At 39.5% G+C, this 25,907-nt stretch overlaps 1 protein-coding gene across 2 annotated transcripts in view; it reads right to left on the bottom strand.

Moving 5' to 3' along the window:
* The window catches only part of LOC107186110 (cAMP-specific 3',5'-cyclic phosphodiesterase, isoforms N/G), a 72,267-nt gene extending 48,692 nt beyond the window's left edge, over window positions 1–23,575 (bottom strand). The window contains exons 1-2 of one of the 2 annotated variants that reach the window (XM_015573916.1): window positions 23,400–23,575; window positions 21,263–21,295 (exon numbers count right to left, since the gene is read on the bottom strand). In XM_015573916.1, the coding sequence (XP_015429402.1) occupies window positions 21,263–21,295; window positions 23,400–23,446 (80 nt within the window). In that variant the 5' untranslated portion in view covers window positions 23,447–23,575. The remainder of the gene's footprint in view (window positions 1–21,262; window positions 21,296–23,399) is intronic. The other variant, XM_015573917.1, reaches the window with a different exon arrangement.
* Window positions 23,576–25,907: the final 2,332 nt, after the last annotated feature.

Below are 25,907 nucleotides of genomic sequence, written 5' to 3'. Positions count from 1 at the left end.
GTTTGGATCATCATCAATCATCGCTGATTGAACGAATCCCCTTAAAAAAAAAAATCACCCAAAATCGAGACTCAACAGCTCCCAATAGGGCACTATTTAGTCATGACGCAAACAAATCCTCGTCAGACCCAATTCACTTTCTCCCTCCCCTTACCCCCAGAGGTCACGAGGATCCTCAATAATAACTAAACTGCCTTGCGACCGATCGTCGACCTCGATTCGACGCCCTCCACACCTCCCGACAATCATCATCACACTTACTAGTCTCTCTTTGACGACGACTCGTAGCACTGTTCCCAGAAGAGTGGCTTCCTGGACGATCGTAGCCGCAGAGCGGACGCGGAAAGGGTACGTGGCAGCCCACCCGAATTTCCAGCGCCACCCCCGGCGCCCAATGACGGCGAGCTCATGCCAGCGCCGCACCTCTTCAGGCCACTGGTGGACTCGCCGAAGTCCATCAGCCCGCCGCTGGAGCCCGACATCGTTAGACCGGTCTGTTCCCCATTTTCCAGCACACTTCACTTGGACTCTACCCTTAACCCTTCATTTTCTAGCGCATATCTGATGTAGGACACCTGGACCCTTCTAGGTCCTGCGTACTGTCTAGGTGAATGTCAGTCTATCCAGGTCTACATGAGCCTAAATTTGCTGTAGCGATGAAAGGACACTGCCTTCTTTCCTCTGGGTCCTTATTCAATTGGAAACTCGAAATAATTGGGTACACTGTTTTCTTCTTGTGGAAGGTAATCTACCCACGTCTATGTGAGGCTAAAATTGCTGTAGCGATGAAAGGATGTTGCCCTCTTTCCTCTTGGCGTAGGAGCACTTAGGTTAGTTTAGGGGATCTAGGTCCTCATGGAGCTGGAAACTTGAGATGAGTACACTGCTTCCTTCTTGTGGAACTTAGTCTTTCCAGATTTACATGAGACCAAAATTGCTATAACGATGAGAAGACGCTGGCTTCTTTCCTCTCTGCGTAGGAGCACTTAGGTTAGTTTAGGGGATCTAGGTCCTCATGGAGCTGGAAACTTGAGACGAGTACACTGCTTCCTTCTTGTGGATGTTAGTCTACCGAGGTCGACATTAGGCTAAAATTACTGTACAGACGAAAGTACGTTGCCTTCTTTCCTCTCGGCGTGGGAGAACATAGACTAGTTTAAGCAATCTAGGTCTTCATTGAGCTGGAAACTCGAGACGATAGAGGACACTGCTTCCTTCTTATGGATGCAGCCTGTCTAGGCTAGTTTAATCCAGTTCTTCGTGGAGATGTAACTTAGCCGTTGGAGACCCGAGAAGTTCTCAGGTGGCATAAATTGGCTCGGCCGTCAAAGTCTAGGCGAGACGAGAAGTTAGAGGACCCTGGGCGAATTTATGGGGATCGAAGACTGTTCCGGCGATAGTTAGGTAAATCCAGACGGAAAACACTTTAGGTTCATAATTGTGATTCAGTAGGTGAAGTTCTGCACCCAGGCTGATCCTATTAATGATTGTCAGTGTCCTCCAATTTGTCTGCTGGCAGCTCTGACAGACAGCTGTATGATCGTTATCCTGAAGCGTATTGTCTCCGAGTTCTGACCACATCACCAAGATAGTTAGCGAACATTTATGATCCACGAACGATACTTCGTCGAGACACTAAAGACACTGAATACTGTCATCTTCTCTGAACTTGTAATTCCACGGTCACTGACGTTCATGACACACTGTTCGCTGGCAAAGTGACAAACATCTAGAAATTTTCGTCGGTTTAATAAATAGTAGGAGTATTTTACAAGGTTTGCTTATGTGACTGAAGTACACGGAGTATAGTGGATATACATAAGTCCCCTCCTTACTACAATCCAGGGAAGAATCAACGGTAACGAGAAGCAGATTCTTGTTTACGTGCGTGTCTTCCCATTAAAGCGATTGAATTTCAAAGGGACTAGTTATCCGGTTGTAATGCCTGTGTTGGAAGCAGCGGGATGGGTAAAAGGGGGTGAAACACAGGGTGGCTAAGAGAGGGTGAAGATCCGTGGGGGTAAGGTGGTGTTGAAGATCAAGTGGGGTTAAACTTCGGTTGGAGAATAAGAATACGGTAAAAAACTGGGGATGTAAGAACAGTGAAGAATTATACAGGGTGAACCACGAATCGTGATCAGTAGAGATTACTCTGTTATTAGAAGTCCGATCGAAATTGTGTTTATCGGGTATAGCACGGTTTCAAGAGAGCTTTAACGTGATTATAGCAAATTTTTTGTCAACTCTTTTTTTTCATGATTTTTCAAGATCACCTTCAATTTTTTGCAAATTCACCTATAATTTTTTTACGCCTATCTGTTAGAGGATTTCAAGACGAATTCGGTAAGTATCATAACATAACATGTGTTACTTTTTTCTTCATCTGGGTCGAGAAAAGATTAAAGAAATATTCGAACTGTAATATTACGAAGAGTATCGTATGCTACGCCATTGTACGCGTTCCGATGTTGAGCTCTTGCCTACTGTTTGTAAACATTTCGTTCTGTACATTGGAACACATCTAATGATGTCTACTGATCACGATTCGTGGTTCACCCTGTATATTATAAAAAAAGGTAAAAAAGGTGAGGTATAGAAAAAACAGTAAAAATGTGTAGATTGCAAAGAATGTGGGGAGGAAATAGAGGCATGATGCCAAAGGGGACAGAGAGTGATGATGAAGCTGCAAGGGGGAGTAGAAGCTGACAAAATGAAAGGGGATAAAGAACATTGATCAAGAGGGAGAAGTGAATGTATTCTTAAAGCGAAACCGTGTCCCGTCACCATCGGAATTTCAGATTGTCGCTAAAATTGCTCTCGTTTGGCAATCGGATTGAATAACACCTGCTGGTGCCGTTCGAACGGAAACAAGGTAATTTGGGGTCACCCAGGTGTCCCTAACTAAATTCCGTTCCATGTAAGAATAACCTCTCCCTCGGACGAGTTTTCGACCGATCTGCGCAGCCCCCACTACTGCCCACCGATTCGGACGCATGCGATTGCTTGTAGCTCGCTATCTCTGCCGATCATCTACCAATATATACTTTTTTAATCTATATATACTTTTCTGGGACCTTAATACAAAATTTGAAACCATCTGCGATTTAACATAATTTCGATTGTCTGAGTTAGATGGATATTGATTAGAAATAACCTACGGTCGCCCGAGTGTTGAGTCGAGAGTCTGTAGACGATAATGAAATGAATTATAATGAAATCTATGTTTTGTTTAAGAATTATGGGAGACTATTAGAGTCTGTTGCTAAGGTAACAATATTAGAATAGCACAATGTAGGATCAATTTTGCTGCGGGCCAGTAGATGAACTGGGACAAGTACCAACTTAACCAAATGAAACTAATTAGGCTAGACCTTCCTACGTGTTGGCATCGCGGTTGTTTGTCTTGAAATTTTAAACGGCACACTGACACTAAATTGGAACGTAAATTTTGGCGTTTCCTCAGCAGACAAAACCTTCGAGAACTATGGACCGAACCTCCAACAATCGAAAATATTTAAAACTTCCTGAAACAACCTGAAAATTAAAACACCAACTGAAGACCTCCAAGTTGACGACAGATAAATTTACTTGTCGAGTAGACGTTAAATAATTTTTTCCAGTAATTTTTTCATATTTTTCCGTCTCGCTGAATCCTCTGCAGTGTTCAACACCGTGTTTTTTTTTTTTATTCGATAATTCCACGTGTTATTATTCAGGTAATAATACCGAATGTTTTGGTAACTGGTTTCCACGGAATTATCGTACGAGAATTAACGAGAACGAGGGATCCTCAAGGAAAACGAGTATGCTAAGAGATCGTCTCGCGCGAAGTGCAACAGCGAGCTGTTGTCTGGCGGATTCCAGTGGTACGTATATCTCGGGAAGAATGGAACGAAGGAAAAAACGTGCACGGTTCATTGTCTTTGAATCGATGATTTCCAATTCTGTCGAGGGGACAGGAGACTCAATCATTTTGCTATAAATGGGCAATAACGATCAGACTTCTGAGTTCATTTTACATAAAGGTGTAGTAAAATATTGGGTTGTCGTAAACAAATCAATAAAAGATTATATTTCTTATACTCTTTCCATATCTCTTTTAAAAATTGTAAAATTTATGCAGCAATATTTTTTCTTTCCTAGGACAACAATTACGTTAAGATAAATAAATAATAAAAGGTATAATTTTAAATATCTTCAGAATCATGGAAGTAACAGATAAATATAGGAAAAAGTTGGAATAAGTATTAAGTTTCTTCTAGTTCTCAAGGTATTAAGAAAAATGGAAAAATTTGTTCTCCAACACCAGATTTATAGAAAAAAATACGTATAACAATTACGAGTAGTCTGTAAAGGAATCGAAATTTGAGTAAGATCCGAGATATAGAAACTGTGGGGATCAAACGTGATTGCATGTGATTACAAAATCACCTCGTAACACGTCTCTTTATGCACCGAAGGAAAACCGGAGAGAAGGCTGACCTTTCCAGCCACCGTGAACTGACGCAATCCAAGAGGAATCCTCTCCAACTCTTTTTGAAGCTGTTCCAGCTGGCCTATAAATACATTCGGATCACTTCCGGTCAATGGAAAGGTACACGACACTTTTAATTACCCCACACAATCTCTTTGTTCCACTTAACAATTTAATCAATTTGTTAACGATAATGATACTAGCATCCTTCGAAACGACATCTGTAATCGTTATCACGACAGAAGTTTTTAGTGTTCATATATTCAAATATTCAAGTATTCAACTATTCAACTATTCAAAGATTCAAAGATTGAAAGATTCAAAGATTCAAAGTTGCAAATATTCGAAGATTCAAAAATTCAAAGATTCATAGGTGCAAATGTTCGAACATTCAAACATTCAAACACTCAAACGTTCAAATTTTTAAATTTTCAAATATCCCAGCATTGAAATTTTTTAGTTTTCACACTATCCATTCGTCAAGTCTCCATTTCTCGGATCTTCTCTCCGTCAAACATTCGAATTTTCAAACTGAAGACTTTCTAAAATCTCGGTGATCGGTTATGAAAATTGCCGATGAATCTTTGTCTCGAGATTCTGTTTATTCCTGGCGATTCAATGTCGCGTGATAGCTCGAAAACACTTTATGTAATTATATAAAAGTCATGTCTACGCGGATATACGTCCGCCGGACGAGCCAAACGAATCTACACAAGTGTAGTGTTTACATAATAACCAGCGCGTCTATTAGTGTTTTAGGGTCAACCCGCGGCTCGGGTATTTGTTTCGTGTCGTCCGTGAATCACGTCTTTCAGGAAGTGTAATCGTTCGCCAGGTGTTGCGTAAATTAGCGCTAATTATCATATATTTAAATTAGTTACATCCGTCCAGAGACCACATTTCGGATGCAGACCCTTTTGTCTGCAGTCAGAGGATCACCTGACGTAAGACTGAATGTAACCTACAAAGTCTGAATATGGTATTTTTAACTCTCCTACAGGCCCCAAGTCAGTAATACATTCGAAGTAGTGACGAGGAAGAAGAATATCATCAGCTCAATAATCTGTTGCATACTAATCCTTCAATTGAACTTGGTCTAAGCCGAAGTCTAAGTTGAAAAGAGGTTCCAGACTATCCATCCTAGCTACCTCAGCGTTCCAGTTCCAAACCAAGCAAACTATTCGGTCAGATAAGCTGAAAAAATCACTTTCGTATCAGTTACACCACCGCGATAACACTGTATTACCTGTACATTATGATAAACACTACCCACGAGAGGATTATCTGAGCAGACAAAATTCGGACTCTGACGTCAAGCGATGCAAAGCGATCAAATTTGTCTCTCCACAAAAAACGAACTGCCTAAACATTTATCTTACTCTTTTTACGAACTTAACATCCAGTTTCTGTGATGATTTCTCGATCCAGTTTTTAGAGTATCAAGGACTCCGTAGTCTTCTTATCGGGGTAGCTAAATCTGGACTAATTTTGGGGTAGCCATGTCTGAGGTAACTTTGGGGTAGCTAAGTTTGGACTAACTTTGGGGTAGCTAAGTCTGAGGTAACTTTGGAGTGGCTATGTCTGGACTAACATTGGGGTTGAGGATTTCAGTGGAAAAATTCCTAAATTTTTAACGGCGCGACAAGAAAGCAAGCTTTGTAGTGGAAAATACAAGGGATTAGGGAAATTATCAGCTCGGGATCAGCGCGACTTTTTCCGGGAACCTCGATAATGTCCACGCGTAATTGCTTAATTCACTGTTTCATGAACTGAGCCGGACTGCTGGTGAATCGATCCGTGGGTGCGCGACTAGATACGGTCGCCAGCGCGAATGAGATGGAAGATCAGAAATTCTGGTGACGTTATTACCCAGACATTCAAGTGTTCTCGTGCTCCTGGTAAAACGGAATCTACGTACTTGGGAAACGTGCGCGTCTGATGAAGGAGGAATATAATAGCTATGAGACATACTGTCGCAGCAACTGACTTATTGCACAAGATCAGTAGAAATTGGCTGAAGTGTTGCAAAAATTTTATATAAGTAACTTTCAACTTAGCAGTGGCGAGGCAACGGAGACGATCAAACAAAGTGGCTCTTTGTGAATCGAACACCAGAATTAATGTAGATTTATTTTATAGGTATTTAACTAGACATATCACATAAATTCACAAAGATAAACTTTTGTACTTGGCGCAACTGAATGGAAATCACTTTTTTCAATAACTTTTGTATTTACCGAGTTTAGTAGCTTTTTTAATACTGGTTTTTAGGTTATGTTTGCTTCCCAGAGGAGCATGTCGAGTTTAGTGTCTCCTTTTACGACAGTTTTTAGGTTATGTTTGCTTCTCACAAAGGAATATCTCTAGTATGTATTTTTCAAAGATAAGCGTGGAATTAATTATCAACATCGCGAATTCTGAACAGAGAAAACGGAAGTTACATGCTCCTAAATAAACGTTGGATCACGTGTTACTCAAACAGATGCATCGAATTCTTTTAAACGCCACTTCAATTTAATTTCATTTCGGAGCTAATTGTCAATAATATTCCATAACAATCAGCAACGGTTATTATTATTAATCAGCATTAATGTTGCAAAAATAATCATAATTCGTAAGCAATACGCAACACGAATTCAATTTCGTTCAAGTCAGATCTACAGCCTCCATTCCCCTCCCCAGTAAGCCCCAATTAAACCTGAATTATTTCTACGTCCCGTACGATCCGAATCCTCACAAGATCACGTGTATTTAATTCCCAGCTACTATCCACGTCCACTCTCATTTCTCCCCCTTTTACTGTCCATCAACGACTTCTATCTACGACGACACTGGCACACATATTCCATGAGAATTCACGGCACAGTCACCCGTACCGCGAAGACGCGTTACCTTCCGCGAACTTTCTAGCCAGGCAACACTTAAATCTTGATTATCCTCTAATCGCTCGTAACGGGACCGAGCTCGAATCCATCGATCAATTTATTATTTCCGCGGAATGGTTACGAGGAAACCGTGTCCCATTCATCGTGGCAATTCCAAGAGCAGGGTTCTGATCGATTAGAGGCGAGGAGTCTGATTTCGTCACACCGCGCGAGAAACGAACGACGTACTGACTGGAAACACGATGACGAAACAACGGAACACGTCGCGATCCGAGCTCAAAGACGACGTCCACCAGCGATAAATTGCGCCCGATCACCAGAGCGATCTGATGCACGGTGAATACGATAGAGGACTCGGGGGGAGATTAGGGCTGTTCGAGTATCGAAACGAGTGCCCTTCCATCTGAAACGATAAGGAAGATACGATGAGCCTTTTTCGATGGGCCTCGAAACCAAATAATCGTGGCTACTTTGAGGAAAATATTCGATGTAGTCGAAATCGTGACACACTAGACGATTATTCGCATGAGAATGAGTCGAAAATGTGGAATGACATTTTTTCGGGCGAGGTCCCGTTTTCGGGAAAATCTACCGTATCGATCGTACTTAGGTTCACTAAGGCTTGTAAGTATTAGGATATCCGGTAGCACGAAAATGTGATCGTTCGTGCAGATTGTATATTTAAGGCCAATTTTATTATTTTATGGTAGGCATAAATGTTGTCCATTGAATTTTAATAGCCCCTGAAGAATATTTGTTTCAGACCGTCAGCAATTTCGTAACTGTTTGTAAAGTGTAGTGCAGATTCGATAAGTGTCGTAATACTTATGAGCAGGGGTGTACACTTATAAATCTTTAGTTTGACAAAATTCAAATATAGACAGTTTCTTAAATATCTCGTACACAATATATCTCGGAGGCTTTTAGAAATTTCCTTACGCATTGTAACATTTACCCGAGATTCGATAAGTGTATCAATACTTATGAGCAGGGGTGTACATCCACAGATCTCTGGTTTCAGGAAATCCAAGTCTCGACAGTTCCATAAATATCTCGTAAACAATATTTCGTTGAGACTTTTAGATATTTTTTAACGATTTGTAATATTTACTACGATTCGATAAGTGTATCAATACTTATGAGCAGGGGTGTACATCCACAGATCTCTGGTTTCAGGAAATCCAAGTCTAGACAGTTCCATAAATATCTCGTAAACAATATTTCGTTGAGACTTTTAGAAATTTTTTAACGATTTGTAATATTTACTACGATTCGATAAGTGTATCAATACTTATGAGCAGGGGTGTACATCCACAGATCTCTGGTTTCAGGAAATCCAAGTCTAGACAGTTCCATAAATATCTCGTAAACAATATTTCTTTGAGACTTTTAGATAATTTTTTAACGATTCGTAATATTTACTACGATTCGATAAGTGTATCAATTATTTATGAGTGGAAGAATACATCCATAGACCTCTAGTTTGACGGAATCCGAATACAGATAGTTTCATAAATTCTATCCTAATCAAGTTCTCAAAGATGGCGGATCAGACCGGAGGAATGGAATGGCCGCCAAGAGTTACTGCAATCACTTCAGGAATTCCAGTCTATTTACTCGCGCGCTCCTAAACCGACGAAATTGCCCGACAAATCGTGTCTCGCGGGCTGACGAAATCGTGAAACGGGAAACGCCGGCCGTCCTGATTGCAATTTCCGTTCAGTCGCATTAATTCCGACGAGCGACCAGGCTGCGACAATGAAGAAGATTTCGATCGTAGACAGCGAAGTGACGGATTCAGCCAGATTGGGGGATTTTTCATAATTTTCCTGACGGCTGAATGTTACCTCATTAACCACGAAAACGGACCTCCGCGACGATGAGACCATTCAGGATTAAAAAGTCGATTATTCTTTTTGAAACAACCGATCAGATAATGGCGTTATCATCGTTATTATTTGAAGGCTATCTTAGGCAGCTTTGGATAAGATTTTATGGAATTAAGTTAAATTTTGACGAAATCGATAAAAAATAACCGTCCTTGTTTTTTATAAAAGTTAATTTCTTTATAAAAGTTGCTAATTGCAAATAGACTTAAATTATTAAACAAGTTAATGCTCTAAAAATGTATGAAGCATCTTAAATAAAATTTTCTTCTAACCTCATTAGAAATAATACTAGTTAATAATGAAAAGTAATATTTTTCACAGTTTTAATTTCATTTTTTATTGAATGAATTAATCATTTTTTACTAAAATTCATGAAGATCGCTTGCTTTTATAACTGTTATACTAGATTCCCTCTTTAAAGAAAATGAAGTACATACATTTTTTAATATTCCTAAATTTGGCATTTTTCCAAGAAGATTTCGCGGTTCCCTGTCAGAATTTCGATCACGTTTAAATGATTTTCTTGAAAGGCCTGGAGTCAAAGGGGGTGCGGCAGCTCCCCGAGTGTTTGAGAACACAGATAGGGAGGTCGTGAACAGCTTATCGCGTGAGTTCTGTCACGTACCCCTGGATTTTGAGCAATCAATACGCCATGAACCCTCAGGACACGTCAGAGCTGAAATTTAAATTGAAATTTCTCCCTACTCAAAAGATTTTTCCAATATACCGTTTCACATATTTCCCACAAAATCAACAGTAACTCCCCAATAACGTTGCAAACGCACTGAAATAAAGTCGAAAGCAGAAAACAGGTCAAATTTCGAGTTTTTCGAGTATTTCCAAAATTTTGGAAAATATTTCATATTTCATATTTCAATATTTCATCGAAGATCAGTCATTCGACACTCGTCCCAGGGGAATTAATTTTGATTCCAGAGGGTAAGAAACCTCGCGAATAAGACCTAAAGCGCAATTATCGAAATTGCGTAGCAAAGTTCTCGACGTGGGATCAGACCAATTCCCGAGGGTTGGGGTTGCTCGCTTAATTTCTCGATCCTTTTCGTTCGAACGGAGTCCACTCTCGACCAATTTCGGATGCAGCATGCTGGCAAACGAACCGATCGACTCAGTGGCCCGATCCCTTTTTCCTTCACGGCACTTCGATGGTCGACAATAATCGAATTTCCGTCTTGTAGAGACTCGATCACCTCGAAAAATTCGTTGTTGAGTTAACTGTCTCAGAATTGATTTCGAGTGTCTTCGTTTAGATCTGTACACTACCAGTCAAAAATTTGGTCTCACTATTCTATTTCTAGCAAAATTCCATTTTCCCCCATTCGGAATTTATATTTTCAGACAGAAAAGAATGTAAATATACGAGAAACTAATTCTAAAATTGAATTATGTCCTGTTCGAGATATTGGTGTACACTATCAGTCAAAAATTTAGACTCACTATTCAATTTCTAGCGAAATTCCATTTTCCCCCATTCGGAATTTATATTTTCAGACAGAAAAGAATGTAAATATACGAGAAACTAATTCTAAAATTGAATTATGTCCTGTTCGAGATATTGGTGTACACTATCAGTCAAAAATTTAGACTCACTATTCAATTTCTAGCGAAATTCCATTTTCCCCCATTCGGAATTTATATTTTCAGACAGAAAAGAATGTAAATATACGAGAAACTAATTCTAAAATTGAATTATGTCCTGTTCGAGATATTGGTGTACACTACCAGTCAAAAATTTAGACTTACTATTCTATTTCTAGCAAAATTTCATTTCCCCCCATTCGGAATTAATATTTTCAGAAAGAGAGAAAAGTAAATTCCTGAGAAACTAATTCTAAAATTTAATATGTTCTGGTCGAGATACTGGTGTACACTACCAGTCAAAAATCTGGACTCACTATTCAATTTCTCGCGAAATTCCATTTCCCCCCATTCGGAATTAATATTTTCAGAAAGAAAGAAAAGTAAATTCCTGAGAAACTAATTCTAAAATTTAATATGTTCTGGTCGAGATGTTGGGGTACACTACCAGTCAAAAGTTTGGAGTCACTACTCTATTTTCAGTAAACGGAACAGAGCATGAGTATCGTTTTATCAATTTATATTGTGGTTTTGTAAAGCGAAATAAGATACTGATAAAGAAATTTTACGAGTTTCTTGATGATTCGTTAAATATTCAGAAAGAGAACCACATTTGTATATCAGGGTACATAAAACCGAACAGCGGTATACGCGTATAAAATTCCATAAATATTCAATGTTTTCCATGACACGAAAATTGCATATTTATGAGGCCGTGTTTGGTCTCGCGGAAAAATAGTATAAATTCCGCGGCTCATTCGAATTCGGTCTACAACGGTCGCGTCCAGTTCAAAAGTACATTAAAGCGACACCGACGACACACTCGAGTAACCATATATATGTATACATACATATTTCCGTTCGAACAGAGTCATTTCTAATAATTTTCCCCCATGGAGGCGTTCCTTGCAGAACACTCGGTCGGCGACGGAGTCAATAAACTCGAACTGTTATCTCGGATTTGAGCCTATCTGCAATTAAGTCTGCAAATACAGTCACGTTCGGAACGGTAACGCTTGGTCTTTTCTTTCTTTCGAAAAGGGAATCTCTCTTCTTCAATATTTACTTTAAATCATAAGCACCTGAACGAATTCGTTTTTATATGCTACTCATGACTACAGCCACAAAAAGATTGAAGTTAAATATGCAGGATAATCCATTCATTTTGGCTATCATGAAAAAATTTGAGAAATATTAATATTGATACATGCATTGAATCAGTATATTGACATCAACATCCTCGACAGTAGTCAAGGTAAGTAGAACACCCGGTAGATGGAAGTAAACAGATTTGTTTTTTGTGCAGTTAATGTCTGAAGTGACAAAAAAAAACTAAAAAAGACATGTTAAGTAACTAAATAAGTCCTTGTTTTACGGAAGTGAATGGCTACAACCACAATAAAGATAAAAGCGTTTCTGAAAGTATTATCCAAATGTTCCTGTTTGTATCGTATGTAAATAATATTGATTTATCGACAGTTGGTATAAATAAGTACAGAGTTTAACAGACTTTGGTATTATGCAAATCTGTAACGAGAGACGGCTGCTTCAACAGCTACCGTCAGAAGTCCAATGTGCTAGAGTGCCATCGTAAAATCACTGTCACCAAGTTATTTAATTAATTAAATTCAACTGATGTACGAGTCTTATTAGAATCATTGAAGACAATGAGGACCGATAAAGGGACGTTGCTGGAAGCACTGATAGGTTAGGAGTCATCACATAACACTGCCTACTTAAAATGACTCCCAAACAAAGAGAACTACTGATCTGATCCTTCACTGACACTTGAACAATACTTCCCACAGTCTCAATCAAAAGCAACATTAACGTATACATTCAACCTCAAGAATGATACATAAAGAGTACCCTAACCTCTAAACCGAACCCAAAACCATCCTCCAAACCCATACCCTAAACATCACCACATCCAGTCGCAACATTTCCAACCACAGACTCCCAACTCCACCACCACAAAGATAAACCATCTCCGCAATCATCTCACGAAAACAAATCCTAAAAACTACACGTCAACCGGTTTTACACAATAATATTCCTCCCGCGCATTATCACCAAACCCCAACACCCCCAAACGTCAATTTCCCAGCACATCACTCTTACTTTCACGTAAGTTCCTCAACCAGTCCCTTCCACCATACGATCCCTCCAGACACCGAAGGATCGTCAACCCTGGATATCATGCTCGGCCGGTATCACTGTCCCCCCAAACAAAGTCCCACCACTTGGAGGACCATCTCCGACACTCACGACCAACGACACTTCTGTTCGCAGGTTAGCCGGGATGTCACAGGACTAAGCCGATCTGTCAAGCCGAGGGGGGAGGCCGAGATCGATTCGAGCCCCGTCGTCTCGCCCACGCGAATACTCCGCGGAATGCGTAATTACCGAGGTCTGTCGTGTATGATGATCACGCGGGGCCACCGTTCGCCATCGACGGGCCATCGATCGTGGGAACGCGACGTCGGAACATACCGTGGGGGGGGGGGGGGGGAGTGTAGCCGACTGAAAGGGGACCAAGAGAAAGAATATAGAACGCGGTCAACGTGACGCGTAACCGGAAGCACGACGCACGCGGGGGACTACGCGTTGAGAAAGGTCGACGAGCCTCGCGTCGGTCGTCGGACACCTCGTGTTGAACGCGACGTCCAACTGGCCAGGGTGTTCTGGTTTCGCAGAGATTTCAGTGTGTGCCAGGCGGAGAGAGCGGCGGGGAGGGGGTCACAGGCACGATTTGCGCGGGAAACTTGCGCGTCGTCCAGTCTCCTCTCTCCCTTTTCCTCCCTACACCTCTCGTTTCAGTAGACTCATCTTTTTATGCTCCCATCCTCTGCTTCTAGCCTTCGTGTTCTTGTACTCCCTACGCGCGTTAGGTTACCTTTTAGCTTCTCTAGGTCCATTTGGTCAGTTCTACAGTTGGTAGCATTCGGCTAGTATAGGCTTCTCTTTCTTTTTATACCTGGCGTTGGAGAACTCTTCTTTTTATATTCTATTCCTTTGGGTCTAGCCTTCGTTCTCACGTACTCCCTATACGCACTTTTAGCTTGTTTAGGTCCATTTGGTCAGTTTTACAGTTGGTAGCATTCGACTAATATAGGCTTTCTTTCTCTTTTTATACCTGGCGTTAGAGGACTCTTCTTTTTATATCCCATTCTTTTGGGTCTAGCCTTCGTCCTCACGTACTCCCTATACGCACTTTTAGCTTGTTTAGGTCCATTTGGTCAGTTTTACAGTTGGTAGCATTCGGCTAGTATAGGCTTCTCTTTCTTTTTATACCTGGCGTTAGAGGACTCTTCTTTTTATATCCCATTCATTTGGGTCTAGCCTTCGTTCTCGCGTACTCCCTATACGCCCTTTTAGTTTGTCTCTATGCCTGCCTTTAACGGGTTCATCTTTTTATAACCCCATCTTCTGAGTCTAACCTTCACTCTCTAGTACACCATACCTCACCCTAGGCGACCTTTTAGCTTCTCTAGGCCCATTTGGTCAGTTTTACAGTTGGTAGCATTCGGCTAGTATAGGCTTCTCTTTCTTTTTATATCTGGCGTTAGAGGACTCTTCTTTTTATATTCTATACCTTTGGGTCTAGCCTTCGTTCTCACGTACTTCCTACGCGCCCTAAGTTACCTTTTAGTTTCTCTAGATCCATTTCACTAGTTTTACAGCTACTAGATTACTAGCATTTAATCTATGGTCGTTTACTCTTTTCCTATGCCTGCCTTTAACGGGTTCATCTTTTTATAACCCCATCTTCTGAGTCTAACCTTCACTCTCTAGTACACCATACCTCACCCTAGGCGACCTTTTAGCTTCTCTAGGCCCATTTGGTCAGTTTTACAGTTGGTAGCATTCGGCTAGTATAGGCTTCTCTTTCTTTTTATACCTGGCGTTAAAGGACTCTTCTTTTTATATCCCATTCTTTTGGGTCTAGCCTTCGTTCTCACGTACTTCCTACGCGCCCTAAGTTACCTTTAAGTTTCTCTAGATCCATTTGACTAGTTTTACAGCTACTAGATTACTAGCATTTAATCTATGGTCGTTTACTCTTTTCCTATGCCTGCCTTTAACGGGTTCATCTTTTTATAACCCCATCTTCTGAGTCTAACCTTCACTCTCTAGTACACCATACCTCACCCTAGGCGACCTTTTAGGTTCTCTACGCCCATTTGGTTAGTTTTACAGCTACCAGGTTTTAGCACTTGATTGGTCGTTCTCCTTCTTTCTATATCTAGCTTAAGCCCATTCATCTTTTTATATCCCCTCTCTCTGGACCCAATTTTTGTTCTCTTGTACCCTCGCGAGGAAACTCTGCTTCCGCTAGGGGAAAAAGCAGCGTAGAATAAAACTCTTCTGCCACTTGGTAAATTTATTCCAGGTAGTGAAATAAATGTTAAATCGAATGTTAATTTGGCATACATTCTAGTAATTCCAAATACCAAGTTGTAGGAGGCCCTTCCCCTATGTCACTCTTTTCCCTAGTGGAAGACGAGTTTGCTCGTGGGGGTACTCCCCACGCACCCTAGGTTACCTTTTAGCTTCTCTAGGTCCATTTGCATAGTTTGACTGGAGGTCCACCTTTCTTTCTCTTTTCATTCCTCGCTTTAACGGAGTTATCTTTCTATATCCTCTGGGTCGAGTCTTTGCTCTCTCGTACTGTCTGCGTACCGTATGTTATCTTTTAGCTTTTCTGGGTCTATTTGGTTAGTTCTACTCTCCTCATGCACTTTCGGTTCTCTGTTTCCGACTGATCTGATATGACCTATAATTCCCATGGGGCTTCGCTCTGTTCCTGACCTATTCTACTTATTCCATTCTGAACACGTACTGCTGCATTTTTCATGGAACCTCGGGCCCGTCAAGGATTAATGGCTTCACTGGGGATTTATTCGGATGATCCGACTGTTCGGTTTTCTTGTGAATTTTGTAATATTGACACCTAACGATTTCGGAATTTTTAAACCTTTACAAACACGAACTTTGGCCTTCCAAGTCTACTGGAATATATGAATTTCAGGATCGCCATTGGGCAAACTTTAAACAAAATTCATGACTAAATATTACAGTCGAATAAATTTTGTAATATACTCGTATTTACAACGAAGTCCGCCTGGATGAAATTCAGCTCGAAACAGTCTGTTTGAATTTTTTATGGTACGTGAAATATATTTCCGATCGATTTTAGTCAGTTCAATGTGAAATTCAATCTGAAAAAAATGGAATTTATGGGACCATTCACGATACGAAATTTTATTTTATTCTTAGTGAATTCATGTCACCATTTAATATATTTTCTCGTTCTTTTCTCGATAAGAATGGCGTAGGATGTTGGAGATAAGGACACCCATATTTTTTATTTCCTTGGACATGAATACTAAATTTCGTAAAACAAAGCAGCCGGCTGGATGAAACTGAGAATGCCAGACAGACGTAGTGATAGTGAACCGTCAATGAAAATTGAATTTAATATGAAACGACTCGAATGGTACGAGTATCTGTAATTACCACGAAATGCTTGAAGTGTTTAATAAACAGGACCGTAAATGCGTTCGATCGTGAGCCTAAAATAGCATTGGGCACTCGACACGTTCACATAAGAAGCTGGATCCTTAAGCCAATCCCATCAATCGTGTTGTAAACAAACATTTTTACCACTATTTTCCTCCATTAAAAGAATCCTCAACATCTTGCAAAAAATCTCAAAAATCACATTTCTACACTGAACACTGCCAACATTTATGCACCACGAGGCAAGCTCGACAGTTATCAATTACGAACAATTTTACCTTGCACAATTTCATTTTATCAAACGAACATATCACTGGATCACAAAAATTTCCGAAGTTTCACTGAAAATAAACTTCAATGTTATTAATCTTAAACAATTTCATGTCACACACGGTTTCATTTTCGGAGAAATTTTAATTCAACTGTTAATAATTTTCATGACTTGGTAATGTACAGCAATGATCGAGGATTGGCAACTCGTCACTACGACAGAAATGGTGGTACTACATGGACTGACACAACTCGTAAAATAGTAATTGCCAGACACACACACAGATAGCTCAACTAGTTCACATACCTATAGATATCGTTTCTATTCCTAAATGACTGTCTTGACGTAGAAACGGCGGTAGTTATTTTAATGAACGCTCCAATCACTCTTAATTCCCCGGATTCTTCAACAGTACCTAGGCGACCGCATCAGCGCGAATCATAAAACGACTGACTCGAAGAATTCGAGGTGATCGTGAATCAGGTTCGCTGCCAAGGACGACGTACATTTAATGTCCCGCGTACTCAACCGTTATGTTTTTATTAGTCACCTAACACGCAGATAATTTCGTAAATGCAGGTTCAATTTTGGTAGCTCAAGTGTTGTTCTCTTTTATTGGTCCTTGAAAATAATTGTCCGAGCAAAAGGTTGCATAATAAACAACGTGATATGTTGAATACAGTAGAAACTCTATTATACATGGTGTATCGCGGTATAAGTGAGGTGGATATGATTTGTCGTGGTAAAACGAATCAAAATCGTCAAATCAAATCATCGTCACGTTTTCCAGAAAATTCAGTTTCAAATTTCATGGATCGTCTGGCCATGAGTTACTCTTTCTACTTATTGCGTACAGTGGCGAGATACATCGGTTAAATAACGTTCAGAGAATGGAACAACAAAAATAATTTTTGTGGATATGAATTTTGAAAATTGATTTCCCAGTCAATGAACAATCATAAAAAATATTCTCTTCTAGGTTCGACTTATTTTCTAACGAAGAATTGTCACAGCCACGTGTCTAAAGTTTTTCCGGACACCCTGTATATAAATAGTATATAATTCGCGATAGAAGACCCCGTATTATTGTCAACAATTCCATTAAACTGTAGCAAGGCCCAGTGGAACGTAGTAATTAACTAGACTGACGAGTCTGATTGGTATCATTCCACGAGTCGGAAATTATAAAACTCCGTTGTAAATAAATAAATTTCCGAGTCGAAGGAGAGACATTACTTAAGTCTGCTTTATCCTATTGGGTGTTCTATCCACTCACTAGTAACAAATATATAGATATAAAAGAAAAATTATCGAAATTAATAATCAACCAGCCATAAGACTGGCTAATGTAACTGCCATGTTGAACTGAAGTAATTTATAAGTAAGGCTGACTGTGCTACAGTTTCTGCCTTAACGATTGCGTTCAGGAAAAGAATTCACATTAAATAGTTCATTGGAACAGGGAGTATAGTAAGTCTATCTATGATTAGATTAGGGTAGATGTTAGGGTATATATTAGGGTATGTTAATACATACCAATCCCCTAATGGGTATATGTTAGGGTATATGTATATTAGGGTATGTTAATACATACCAATACCCTAATGGGTAGATGTTAGGGTAGTTGTTAGGGTAGATGGTAGGGTATATATTAGGGTATGTTAATACATACCAACACCCTAATGGGTATATGTTAGGGTAGAAGTTAGGGTATATGTTACGGTAGACAGTAGGTCCAATTATGATAAAATAGCTATACGTTTTGGCCAGATCAAGGCTGAGCACAAGGTCTGGTCAGGTTAAGACTAGACGTTAGGTCTAGTTAAATTAAAATAGGAAGTCTGGCCAGGTCAAGGCTAGCCACAAGATCGAGGATAGATATAAGATCTGGGTTAGGTCAACGGCACGACACGAGATCTAGTTAGGTCAATTTTAGTTACAAGGCCTAGGTTGGCCAAAAGTAGACACAATATCTGAATTAGCGACGAGTTCTTGCCTAGCTCTGGTTTCTGTGTGTTGTCTAAATTGAAAGCAAGTTCTAAGCTAGGTCTGGGTGAGATATGATTGTCTGAGTTAGGTTTGGGCTAGATTAAGCATGGAAGTAAGGTCTGGGCTCGGTAAAGGATAGAGAGTAAAGTTAGGATATGTTCTGGGTTAGGTCAACGACAGACAGGAGATCTAGTTAGGTCAATGTTAGGTCCACTATGTCTATGTTAGGTCAAAATTCGCCACGATGTCTGAGTTAGATCTGAACCCCGTTTAAGGTCTAGTTGGATATAAGGTCTGGGTTACACAAACATTAAAAGTATCGTTTAGATTGGGTCAAGGACGGAAGTAAGGTCTGGAGTAGATCTGGGTTAGAAATAAGATCTGGGTTGAGCCAACGGATAGGCTACCGGCCTGTTCGGGTCAAGGCTGGACATGACGTCTGCTTGGAGGAAATCTACAAATTAGGTCTGAATCGTATCCAAAGTACACACTAGGTCTGGTCTAAATCAGATCAGTTTTCTTCCGCTACGCTATGGTAAACCGTGCCTGGCGGTTTCGATACCTATGTAACCTTCCGGTCAGCGTGAACCCACCCTGTGATCACAAATCAATTTCAATTATTCATTCGAGAGACGGAAATACTGAAGTCTCGATGGTTTGATTCTATGCAGGCCTAGTGCGCGCATAATCTCATTCACGACAGATGGAGCAAAGTGAACATAACCGCCGCGACCACGGTATCATCTATGTTTGCTCTACTCGAGATAAAAATATTTGCACGCGGTGCACTTCCACTCGGGTGCATTTACGTTGCATTCGTTGCACCGGGGGAAAATATTTACCACTGTGTGATCCGCCACCAGAGGATCTACGTTGGACAATCTATCTGAAATCCCAACATGCCCTTTATACAGGGTGTCCCATTCAAATCGACCCACTCGAATATCTTCAAAACTGGTGACGATATTAAAAAACATTTTAGACAAAAATTAAATGGTATCAGTGGACACACTTTCTGACGTGAAAAACTTTTCTCTATGTGCACCGATAGAGGTCTTTTTTTTTCATGGAATTGTATTTTTGAAAAACGAGTAGCATCAAACAGTGCATGAAAAAAATGTCAGATTCAATTAAAAAAAACAAAGCTTACCTTCATATGACCTTTACGTGTCCACGAAGAAAAAACTTAACTTTGGTCTGAAATGTTTTGGAATATCGTCAATAGTGACTTGATATACATGGGATACCATTAGAATCAATCTTTCTACTTTCGATTAATGGATTTTTCATTACGACGCTCGTAAGGAAAATTACACGAAATTTGTTTGTGGGTGTACAGTTTGCAACTATTAGCTACAGCAGCATACCTAAATTATGTGATAATGCGACTTACCTATACTGATCGGTAAATATCCTGAAAATAACAATTCATTTTTATTCGAAAACGTTCCACTATGGTCGGACATGCTGTTAATGATTTACGTGTATCACGCAATCAAGAAAAAAAAAAAAAAAGAAGAAAAAGAATTATAAATACACTCTATCGTGTCAATGCTGTTCCCTGTATCGATGTCCTTTAGTTTTTTCTCTGTCCGTTCTACGTTATTTTGCAAAAGAAGCTGGCCGAGAGAAGCGCGTTGTTTGCTCGTCTAATAATCACGGCGAGGAAAGGTAAACCGAGAAATAAAACGGAGAAAAAAAAATGTTCGATTTTTCAGTCGCCAGACAGGATTTTCCACAATATTTCTCCTCCCTTGGGTAAATGTTCCACGTCGTCGTACGGTGTTTATTGTTCGTGGGCCCGGTGGGTTAGAGAATCTTGGTGCAAAGTGTTGAAATTCGTGGAGATAACAGTGCTTTATATGTTCTTTACAGTGTGTTCGTGACGGTGGTGTGTATGTGGCTGAAGCTTCGATTGGATCGGCTCAATTTCGCCACGTGTCTTTCGCTACAATTGTTTCGATAAACATTTCCACCGACTGCCACTGAATTCGCTACGAGCTACTGTTTTTGCGAAAAAAAAAGAAAAAAAAAAAAATACTGCAACGATCGGATTAAAAAAAAAGGAACTTTTAATTGTCCCTCGGTATCCGTGGGAATTATTACGAAGCCTCTCACGTGCCAAACGGAGCAAAATGTATTCAACTTTTATCTTCTCAGCAATTAAATACTCGTTATTCAATGGCAAACCAGAAAATTCCAATAACGGGCTGAATTAATTTCATCTCAACCAAACGCCAATTCGCAATCACAGGAAGCAATTACTAAACCGCACAGATTGCCTTTCAAACAAACGCAAACAAACTTCAACCCGCGTGGGCGTTTCAAACTAGTTCAAACGCTAGAAGGCGATGGAAAATAATCCGAAAGAAACGTAAGCGTGTACTATAATCAATCCAAACATCCTCGAAGAAAAAGTGGCTGAATCCTCGCAACATCGAAGAGTCCCATGCATTTCAGAATCCGGTTTCTATGGAATAATGGCGCATAGGCGTTAACAAGATAGCAAATCGTATCGATTTCACAGCAATTAATTATCCTGGCGAGGGGTGTTGATTAGTCTTGTGAGTGTGTGGTAGGGTTGTATGTGAAGTAAAACGAGATTGATAATAGATAATATGGATCGAGTACATACGCTCGTTCAACAGGAAGCTCGGTCTCTTTGAACCTGCAACCCAAGGATCACATACATGATATCGTCACACCCCACACCCGTTGGTCACGTTTTAGAAACTAAACATCATTTCGGGTCGTACAGCGAGGCGTGAACAGGAGAAAAACCAGGCCGAAATTACGATTTCTTGTAGCCCAGAGCTATCAAACCTTAAGGAGCCCCCTTGGTTGAAAAACGAGGGGGTTAAGGGGGGCAAACAAAATTGCAAAAACTGAAATTTATTCTAAGTCCAGTAACATTAACGAACGTTTCATTATAAGGAACAATGCTTGGTTATATTTTCATAACATTGATTCGATTTATTTAAAAATTAGTGCAGTTTCTCATTATTTCAAAAGGGATACAGTAAGAAAGAAATTAATTCAATTATTTTTTCACATAAATGGAAGGCTTACACCGGGGCCCCCCCTGGAATGTGGGACTTGGGGTTCTAACCCCCTTAGTCCCCTCCCTTCTCACTTTCGGCGCTGAGAAAATCCTTAATTGAACGTAAGGAATAGATAACTATAATTTTTTAAAGTATAAGAGTAAATGTTAGTCGTGGTGTATATGATCGATATTCAGCGCCTCGCTGCACGAAAGACGTAAAACAATAAAACGTAGTAATACATTTTAAGCACCACGACCATCGATAGAAGCTACAGTCGTTCTCAAGCTACACATACAGAGAGAACGTGTCGCAGGCTGTTTTTGTACAGTTGTCCGATAAACATAATACTGACAAGACGGTGCTCGGCTCAGATGTTTAAACACAGTCATCGTAGACTTGTCAAGTGTGCGATTTGCAGCTCTGCGTGAACATCTCGGCGACAATGCGAAACAAATATCGATTCGTAACTACGTCCAATAATTACGAGGTAATTTGTTCAATTATGATTTGGAAATGATCATTAAAATTTAGGAATTTTTCTAGTAAAAGATACTGTAGCCAGATTCTAAGGAAATAATTTTTCAAACCCGCAGTAGTAATGTTGTGGTCATGGCCAGACACGTTTATCGACAGAACATCATCAAGCTTCTTTATCTACTGTCAGAATTTTTATGATTCCTACTTTACCTCCGCTAATAATATCGAAAATTACCTTCAAATCTACTTTATCGTCTAATGATATCGGGATCGTTCTACTTGACCGACAATCGGTAGTTCTGTCGGTAAGGAAGATTCAAACTGTTGGTAATGCAGGTGAGAAAGGAACGATTCCTCTCGAAAGTTGGAAACGTTTCGATAAATGAACGGTTTCAATGTAATTTCGGTCGGTTATTAAATATCTCACACGTCAACACGAAATCGCAGATGAGGAGATATTACACTCAGGCAATTATTTATTTTTTAATTACCGCTTTTAATTATTCATCAGCACGAACACATCGCGTTACGACATAGCAATTAACACCGGCCCGTATATGCAGGTTCATCAGGAGCCTCGCGACTAAAGGAATCTGTAATTTACGCCTACGTGAATTACGATGTACGCTCACGTAATTATAAACCATAGTTCGGTCTTGAATAACCACTAATCACGGATTCACACTGGCGTACATTGTACGAAACAATACAGCTTTCCAATAAAGCAATCAGGGTAAATATGTCATTATCCTCGTCCAATGTGTTCTGTCGTGCCAAGCGAAGGGTCACATTTGTATTCAAGAATAAATTATCGATTTGTTAATGTCAATGTTTATTTTTTTCATCGGTCAAGTACTTTCGACGTTCTTTCGAGTAGATTCTCTAAATGTCAATATGCGGCGAATCGAAGGCAAAAGAAACTTCTGTAACAGTTCAACGTTGATTCTGTGTCTGACCACAACCGACCGTTTCTACTGAAAGTTTCCCGCGCGAATCAATTCTGTGTGCAAGTCCCTGTCGAACAAATATTCTACACTTCGTCTGGTCGAAGCTCGAACAAACAACATTGTTTGTTCGAAGGTACTCTATCGTTCCCAAATAATTATTTACACGTTAGATCATTATCCGATTTTGGAAAAATTCTACTTCACAATTTCTTTGTACAGAGAAAAAAAAGTAGCCGAAAAGGACGACACTTTTTAGTGACGTCAATAGAGATTATCGAGCAAATTGAACACGATTTGGGCTCACCTTTCGCTGGCGATCGAACTGTTCCGTGACATCGATTTCGGCGACATCTCGAAATCGCTGTCACTGCGGTAAAGGAAGCTCTCTCTCCGTTGCGGCAGAGTCTGGAGAACGAGGCCGGCACTCGGCGAGGCGCCACCGCCGCCTCCGGCGCCTCCGTCCAGCGCTGAAGCGCCATTTTCTACGTCGAAACTGCGAACAAAAATACAAAATTAATGAAACACCTGTTCCTTTATTCTCCTTATTTCATTATGACCTTCTTACTTTTTTTTAATTAAATATCGATTGAATAAAGTACGTTCACATTACTTTTTGGACAAAATGAAATCAATAATTACACTGTTAATACCTATATAAAAGGGAATGAAAAATTGATAGACTTAATATTTGCGTTTACTATATAAAAGACAGATGTACCTAATTATATCTTTTTCATAAAAGGGAAATCCTCTCTGTAAAATGAATTCCTACTTCAATGTAAGAAAGTTTTTACGTAAATGTACTGATATAAAATCCATTACGTAATTAAAAAATGCTTGTTCGTATTTTATCCACTGTTTCCAACTGCATATTGAAAGATTTTATTAGCGTCTCACAAAGCCTCGAAGCTTTGGCGGCCATTTTGTATTATGAGGCTGTAAATAACCTGCCAAACGCGTTAGTCAAACTTCTTCGTTAAATTAACGACGGTGTCGTGTTACGCCGTTAAACAGGCCCAACTTCCCATAAATACATCTAATTATAACGCTTGGAATAACTGAACCCGTCAAAATGACGGATTTCAAATTTCTTGCCTCGCAATTGGAGAAATCACAAATGTATTTTCGTCGTAATTTATGGTGATGTGTGCTTTATTATGCATTTTACATTACACTATATTATATTGTTTTATATATTATACATATCAATACAGGGGGTCTCATTTAAGGTTAGCCCCCCGAATACCTCTTTTAATTCTGAGTACGCAAAAAATATTTTACGCATAATTTGAATGGTGTTAAGTGGTCAGTATTTTGTAGGCGTTGCTTCTTTTAATGTTTCTTTCTCGAAGTGTTCAAGGTCAACTATGTTTTTTTTTCATATAACCACACATTTGTTCCTATTGCAACACGTACCTCTTGAAAAAAATTCATTCAGATAAGTGTTATGATATGACCTTCAAATGACCTTGAACCCCGAAAGTGACGACTAACGATAACCATCAAGATTTTTCGAGAAATTCAAGATAAAATTTCTTTCTTCGAAAAGTGAAAAGTATCGAGAAATACAGAAACACTACTTCCAGCTGTTCCACTGTTTCCAAAAATGGAATCATGGACTCCGACCGTATGTGGCTTCCCTAGGGAATTTTTTTTAAAGGAGATAATGCTGATTTCTAGTTGAATTGCTAGTAAATATTTTTACAGAACAAGTCTAGTTATATTTCACGCGTGTCCTACATTAACGGAGACGAGAACAAATCTATATACATATTTTTGCCAGTTAACTTTTGCATTTGCAATATCATATTTCATTTAAATTAATTACCCGGAAAGTACAGAATGAAGTCAACCGAACGGGAAATTGTTTCGAGCCGAAATATAGAAACGGTCGTTACACATTGTCGAATATACGATGGTGCGTTCAATTAAAATTTATAAATAAATATCGTCGATCGGAACCTGGTGTGCTTTATTCAGGAGCCGTGGTGTCAGTTAAAGTGAAATTGCCGGGTGATATCATGCGCGTTCGCAAAAATATTCCGGATCTAAAACGTGTCGAGAATGTGAATGATAACTGGGAAAGTCGAATGTGATATATCCAGCAGCAAGTGGACGGTATTATCCTGACAATTTAAATATCAATTGCTATTAAAGTGTATTTTTCAACGAGAATAATTGAAACGTTGATTGACGTGAGAATTCTTATTAATGTGATGTAACGAGAGCCATCGTTAGTTTATGAAAAATGAAAACGAGATCTAATCACGTGTTTTCGTTAATTGAGAATGTAATTATAATATTCATCATTAATAATGTATTAATTATCTGCTACCTAATTCTTGTCTCCGGAGAGAACAGAAATTCGTTTATTTTGTTTATTAAATGAGTGAACAACAATTCGTTTAATTTTTTATTAAACATATGAACAGTAATTCGTTAAATTTTTTATTAAACAAATGAACAGTAATTCGTTTAATTTTTTAATAAACGAATGAACAGTATTTTGTGTATATTTGAATTGAATGTGGTTCCTCCGTTTCGAGTACCGATCAGAGAAAAGAGCAATCGCAGGTATTTGTGATCGAATTTCGCCTGAACTGTGCCCGAAATAATTACCTCTAGTATAATAGCCAAGATTACGATCCACGGGCTCGTTAGAATGGATCTAATTATTGGGGGGGGGGGGGCTTAATTAACATTCTTTCGTTCTTTCGTTCCCATGATAGTCTGCGGTGATCAGAAACCACGTTTCGTTCGACTGCTCCCGATAGTAATCATTACACATTATGTAAGACAACGATTAATGCTC

Source organism: Dufourea novaeangliae, unplaced genomic scaffold, assembly GCF_001272555.1.
Source record: "Dufourea novaeangliae isolate 0120121106 unplaced genomic scaffold, ASM127255v1 scaffold72, whole genome shotgun sequence".
NCBI classification, from domain to species: domain Eukaryota; kingdom Metazoa; phylum Arthropoda; class Insecta; order Hymenoptera; family Halictidae; genus Dufourea; species Dufourea novaeangliae.
This window is presented reverse-complemented; position numbering and strand designations above follow the sequence as displayed.